The 6,754-nt window shown below is 46.0% G+C and overlaps 1 protein-coding gene across 1 annotated transcript in view; it reads left to right on the top strand.

The window, feature by feature from the left end:
- Positions 1 to 919: 919 nt before the first annotated feature.
- The window catches only part of ATP5F1B (ATP synthase F1 subunit beta), a 9,695-nt gene continuing 3,860 nt past the window's right edge, over positions 920 to 6,754 (top strand). Inside the window, exons 1-7 of the mRNA XM_017853310.1 lie at positions 920 to 1,157; positions 1,637 to 1,819; positions 2,034 to 2,208; positions 3,023 to 3,144; positions 3,808 to 3,992; positions 4,566 to 4,724; positions 4,826 to 4,948. Coding sequence (XP_017708799.1) covers positions 1,031 to 1,157; positions 1,637 to 1,819; positions 2,034 to 2,208; positions 3,023 to 3,144; positions 3,808 to 3,992; positions 4,566 to 4,724; positions 4,826 to 4,948 — 1,074 coding nt within the window. The 5' untranslated portion in view covers positions 920 to 1,030. The remainder of the gene's footprint in view (positions 1,158 to 1,636; positions 1,820 to 2,033; positions 2,209 to 3,022; positions 3,145 to 3,807; positions 3,993 to 4,565; positions 4,725 to 4,825; positions 4,949 to 6,754) is intronic.

Raw genomic sequence — 6,754 nt, 5'->3', positions numbered from 1 at the left:
TACTTAACCAAGAACCATCACATTATTGCATTGTTTGTTCACCTGGACCTTGAAAGGAAGGTCCTGGCCGGGCACGGTGGCTCAAGCCTGTAATCCCAGCACTTTGGGAGGCCGAGACGGGCGGATCACGAGGTCAGGAGATCGAGACCATCCTGGCTAACACGGTGAAACCCCGTCTCTACTAAAAAATACAAAAAAACGAGCCGGGCAAGGTGGCGGGCGCCTGTAGTCCCAGCTACTCCGGAGGCTGAGGCCGGAGAATGGCGTAAACCAGGGGGGCGGAGCTTGCAGTGAGCTGAGATCTGGCCACTGCACTCCAGCCTGGGCGACAGAGCGAGACTCCGTCTCAAAAAAAAAAAAAAAAAGAAAGGAAGGTCCTGAGTCTTATTTATCTTATTGAGTCTCCTCAATACCCAGCTAAAGTGCTGGTTACATTAGTTTCCTTCATTTTAATAGGTTTAAATGATAAAGATCCTGTCTAGGTTGCTAATCTGCGCAATCTCCTGGAAGCTTCCAATTTCACTACTTCGAGAGAGAAACCGTATTTTAGCTCTAAAGAGGGCTCCTAACTTCGCCACGCTCACCTTCAGTGGTGCTTCACGGCGCTACCACTTCCCTGAACCCCACCCCTGTGGTTGTCACCTAGATCAAGGACCTATCTAAGGAGAAAACCCAAGGACAGGCAAAGACAGCCCACGCACTTTCAACAGGAACTCGGCCCCTTTCTTAAACGTAGTTCCTCCGATTACCCTCTCCAATTGACGTCGCTATGATCCAATTAGGTTTCGAGGCTCAGAGTGTCGCCCTCTAACCTCACACTGTCCAATAAAAAAAGGAGTTTCAGATTAGCACCAGTTTTGACCAATGGATGAGAAGATAAGCGTGTATTAACCTGTAGAAGCAGCACTGAGAATGATGAGCAGCCAATTTACCCAATGGACCTGCCTACAGCAGCGTATGCCTCGCCCCAACTGCAGGAGAACAGGCGGCGGGGGTTGCTGCAGCAATCAGTCTCCACCCGGACTCCGCCATGTTGGGTCTTGTGGGTCGTGTGGCCGCTGCTTCGGCCTCCGGGGCCTTGCGGGGACTCACTCCTTCAGCGTCGCTACCCTCAGCTCAGCTCTTACTGCGGGCCACTCCGACGGCGGTCCATCCTGGTAAGTGCTTTTCTCTAGGAGCTAAAGTTCCATTTTGCCGCCCCATGACCTTGAGCCGGGGAACGATGGTAGCTCGGGCCTAAGGGATGCGTGGTGCTAAAAGTATGCCTGGAGCCGCATTTTGCTCTCTAATGGCAGGAGAACAAAAATGGGACACCCATAGAAGGTTTCTTTGACCCAGCTCTGTCCCGTTCTGTATAAAGTTCTTTGTGTGACGGAGAAGGTGCGGGCAGGTGCGTTGGCCTTCCCGTTGAATAGGGATACTGAACTCTCGAAAAATGGGTTATTGTGCATGCGGATGGGAAGGCTGTGCAGGCGCTTATCGATCGCTGCGCGGCCTTCCCTCTTGGACACGCCTTCCGTACAAGCGGAAAGAGGCCTGACTTCGGCTGAGTTTTCCTCTTATTGTGTAAGTCTTGGCTTCCGATAACTTTTTACTGTACTGACCCCAGCTCCTTCCAATATCTTTTGTCTGTTAGTCAGGGACTATGCGGCGCAAACATCTCCTTCGCCAAAAGCAGGCGCCGCCACCGGGCGCATCGTGGCGGTCATTGGCGCAGTGGTGGACGTCCAGTTTGATGAGGGACTACCACCAATTCTAAATGCCCTGGAAGTGCAAGGCAGGGAGACCAGACTGGTTTTGGAGGTGGCCCAGCATTTGGGTAAGTAGAATTTGTTAGGAATAATAAAGACCTTGTGTAGCCCAAGTATCCCAAAAACCAAGCTGTCTCCCTCTGTGATGATTTTATCAAAATGACTTTCGTTCTTCTGAGTTTGCTGAAGCCGCATTTAGGTACTGAGAAGGAGTCTTGGTCGACTTAGGTCTTGATACCAATTTTTACTTATGTATAACCCTGCAATGCCTGTATCTAACAGGTGAGAGCACAGTAAGGACTATTGCTATGGATGGTACGGAAGGCTTGGTTAGAGGCCAGAAAGTACTGGATTCTGGTGCACCAATCAAAATTCCTGTTGGTCCTGAGACTTTGGGCAGAATCATGAATGTTATTGGAGAACCTATTGATGAAAGAGGTCCCATCAAAACCAAACAGTAAGTTGCTCTTAATGCATCTGTGCACAAAGAAACTTCTGTTATTTGCAGTTTTACACATGAAGGTGACACCTTCTCATAAAGCAGAATTTGTCTTCTGATACCTTCGATTATTAAAATCACACAGTGCACTTTCACCTGAAGAAATTAGGATGCAGAATTTCTCATTGACAAAAACCTACTACTTGAGGTTTTTTTTTTCTCTTGAGAAGGAGTTTTGCTCTCGACTCACTGCAACCTCCACCTCCTGGGTTCAAGCGATTCTCCTGCCTCAGCCTCCTGAATAGCTGGGATTACAGGTGCATGCCACCATGCCAGGCTAATTTTTGTATTTTTAGTACAGACGGGGTTTCACCATGTTGGCCAGGCTGATCTCGAACTCCTGATTTCAGGTGATCCACCCACCTCGGCCCCCCAAAGTGCTGGGATAACAGACATGACCCACTGCACCTGGCTAGTTGAGTATTTTTAACACTTGGTCTTACTGCTTAGGTTTAGGAGTCTCCAAAACTTGTAGGTTTTTGTATTTGCTATTGCTATGTGAGGGAATGCTGTTAAGGCTCATTAAAATGAAAAATTTATGACAGTTAAGGGAACGGGATTATTGTTTCCTAAGATAATGATTTTCTTTATTGCAGAAAGTTGGGTTAGATCCTGGATGATAGTTGATCTAATTTATACAACAAAGGGGAGATAAGACTGTGGTTCCTTAAGTAAAGGGATGGATTTGAGAGTTGATAGGGAAGGATATATAAGATTATCATTTGCTTTCAACAAGGTGAATACATACCAATCCTCTCTTCTACTTTTACAGATTTGCTGCCATTCATGCTGAGGCTCCAGAGTTCATGGAAATGAGTGTTGAGCAGGAAATTCTGGTGACTGGTATCAAGGTTGTGGATCTGCTAGCTCCCTATGCCAAGGGTGGCAAAATTGGTATGTTATTAAGGGGTACATATTTTCCAAACCTAATATGGAAGGAAAAACTCATACACTATTACGAATGGATATTGACATCTGTTTCTCACTGATGAGTACATTCTTTCATTCTTCTGAGTTTGCTGAAGCCATATGCAATTTCTGAGAAGGAATAGGATGGAAGGAAGCAATTCCTTTTTTGGAAGTTTGCTTATTTAGGAAAGCAGAACTCTTAAGTATTCTTTCTTTTCAACCCCTTTTTTTTTTTTTTTTTTTGAGACGGAGTCTGGCTCTGTCGCCCAGGCTGGAGCGCTGTGGCCGGATCTCAGCTCACTGCAAGCTCCGCCTCCCGGGTTTACGTCATTCTCCTGCCTCAGCCTCCCGAGTAGCTGGGACTACAGGCGCCCGCCACCTCACCCGGCTAGTTTTTTGTATTTTTTAGTAGAGACGGGGTTTCACCATATTAGCCAGGATGGTCTTGATCTCCTGACCTCGTGATCCGCCCGTCTCGGCCTCCCAAAGTGCTGGGATTACAGGCTTGAGCCACCGCGCCCGGCCTCTTTTCAACCTCTTATAGGGCTCTTTGGTGGCGCCGGAGTTGGCAAGACTGTACTGATTTGGAAGTTTGCTTATTTAGGAAAGCAGAACTCTTAAGTATTCTTTCTTTTCAACCTCTTATAGGGCTCTTTGGTGGCGCCGGAGTTGGCAAGACTGTACTGATCATGGAGTTAATCAACAATGTCGCCAAAGCCCATGGTGGTTACTCTGTGTTTGCTGGTGTTGGTGAGAGGACCCGTGAAGGCAATGATTTATACCATGAAATGATTGAATCTGGTGTTATCAACTTAAAAGATGCCACCTCTAAGGTCAGCATTGAGCTGAGTGACGTCCACATGGTAGTTATGCCAGGAAACTATTGCCAACTGAAGCCATGTTCTATATTTTCTATTTAATGTTTTTTTTCCTTTTTAAAATAATTTTAATATTTTCATTTTAGTGTCCCAGGACCTACAAAGGAAACCTGTTAGTGTTTTCCCCCCAACTTCCAGTACACTAATGGACATTTTCTGTTCTCTTTGATACTGACATTAAATAACATTTCCAGGTTTTCTTTTTGGTAGACAGTCCCATCATTTGAAAGCTAATTTTGGGAGGGGTGGATTGGACGTGGTACATATGTTTCAGCTAAGCCTATTTTGCACTTTTCACTTAATTTGAACAGGTTTTTATTTCCTTTTTACTATAGTTTTGCCTTAGTAATATAAGAAGCTGTCTTTTTTGTTTTGAACTGCATCTCTAATAGGGAAAAGAAACTTGCACACAAAAATGTTGACACCTTCTGAGAAAGGATCTGTGGTCATTTCTCCGATTTAGGAACCTTCCGTATGTGGCTTCTTTACTCCTTTGTCAGGTTTTACGATTATGTATGATTACTGCAGGTAGCGCTGGTATATGGTCAAATGAATGAACCACCTGGTGCTCGTGCCCGGGTAGCTCTTACTGGACTGACTGTGGCCGAATACTTCAGAGACCAAGAAGGTCAAGATGTACTGCTATTTATTGATAATATCTTTCGCTTCACCCAGGCTGGTTCAGAGGTAAGAGGGAAGCTTGAGAGGACCTGGTTCATTTGGCCTTTCTTTAGAGCTATTCAGATGAGGCTAAGGATGTAGACACCTAAGACCTTTTTTTCTTTTAGGTGTCTGCATTATTGGGCAGAATCCCTTCTGCTGTGGGCTATCAGCCTACCCTCGCCACTGACATGGGTACTATGCAGGAAAGAATTACCACTACCAAGAAGGGATCTATCACCTCTGTACAGGTAAGAAAAATTACATAGATGAAGATGTGATTTGTAGAAAGGCGGGGTGCAGTGGTGCATCTCAGCTACTGAGGAGGCTGAGGCGGGAAGATTGCTTGAGCCCAAGAGATCAGCCTGGGGAACAAAGCGAGACCCTATCTAAAAAAAAAAATGTATGTAGAGAGATGTATAAAACTTACTGGGCCAGGCGCGGTGGCTCACGCCTGTAATCCCAACATTTTGTGAGGCCGAGGTGGGCAGATCATGAGGTCAGGAGTTAAGAGACCAGCCTGGCCAACATGGTGAAACCCTGTCTCTACTAAAGATACAAAAAATTAGCCAGGCATGGTGGCGGACGCCTGTAATCCCAGCTACTCAGAGGCTGAGGCAGGAGAATCGCTTGAACCCCGGAAGCAGAGGTTGTAGTGAGCCAAGATCACGCCATTGCACTCCAGCCTGGGCTACAAGGCGAGACTCCGTCTCAAATAAATAAATAAATAACTTAGTTATTTACATCTCAAAAAGGTCTGTTAACGGGTTCATGAGCTCCCTGGAATAATGTGTAAAAGTCTGTGTGTGTGCATGTTAAAGACCCTAAAAGGTTAAGAACTACCCAAAATAATTGAAGGTAGGCCAGGCGGGGTGGCTCACGCCTGTAATCTTAGCACTTTGGGAGACCAAGGCAGGCGAATCACTTGAGGTTAGGAGTTCGAAACCAGCTTGGCCAACATAGTGAAATCCCGTCTCTGCTAAAACTACAAAAAATTAGCCAGGCGTAGTGGCGTGCGCTAGTAATCCCAGCTAGTTGGGGGGCTGAGGCAGGAGAATCGTTTGAATCTGGGAGGTTGCAATGAGCCAAGATGGGGGCACTGCACTCCAGCATGGGCGACAGAGTAAGACTCTGTCTCAAAAAAAAAAAAAAAAAAACATAAATGAAGGTATACATTTAAATGTAGATCACAAAGCAATGGTTTCTAGTCTAAGGGGAGTCCAGAGCTATATGGGAACTTAGCATTAAATATTTACTGTATTAGGGCCGGGTGCAGTGGTTCACGCCTATAATTCTAGCACTTTGGGAGGCCAAGGTAGGTGGATCATGAGGTCAGGAGATCTAGACCATCCTGACTAGCACAGTGAAACCCCATCTCTACTAAAAATACAAAAGATTAGCTGGGCGTGGTGGCACTTGACTGTAGTTCCAGCTACTCGGGAGGCTGAGGCAGGAGCATTGTTTGAACCTGGGAGGCGGAGGTTGCAGGAGGTTGTGGTGAGCTGAGGTTGCACCACTGCACTCCAGCCTGGGCGACAGAGCGATATTCCATCAAAAAAAAGAAAAATTTACTGCATTAATGTAGTATACATTTTCAAATATATATAGATGGGATATATAGTAAAATTACATAAATATTATGTATGGTGAAAATGTGGCTAAACTGTAGGAACTTTTTATAATTCAATTTAATGAACTATTGTGCAAGAAGTTTTTTGTTCTTGTTTTTTTTTTTTTTTGAGACGGAGTCTCGCTCTGTCGCCCAGGCTGGAATGCAGTGGCCGGATCTCAGCTCACTGCAAGCTCCGCCTCCCGGGTTTACGCCATTCTCCTGCCTCAGCCTCCCAAGTAGCTGGGACTACAGGCGCCCGCCAACTCGCCCGGCTAGTTTTTTGTATTTTAGTAGAGACGGGGTTTCGCCGTGTTAGCTAGGTTGGTCTCGATCTCCTGACCTCGCGATCCACCCGTCTCGGCCTCCCAAAGTGCTGGGATTACAGGCTTGAGCCACCGCGCCCGGCCTGTTCTTGTTTTTTATTCTTTTTTTTTTTTTTTTTTTT

The sequence above is a fragment of the Rhinopithecus bieti genome, unplaced genomic scaffold (assembly GCF_001698545.2).
Source record: "Rhinopithecus bieti isolate Rb0 unplaced genomic scaffold, ASM169854v2 scaffold_35950, whole genome shotgun sequence".
Classification (NCBI taxonomy): domain Eukaryota; kingdom Metazoa; phylum Chordata; class Mammalia; order Primates; family Cercopithecidae; genus Rhinopithecus; species Rhinopithecus bieti.
Note: the sequence above shows the minus strand (reverse complement) of the source record. Positions and strands in the feature narration are given on the sequence as shown.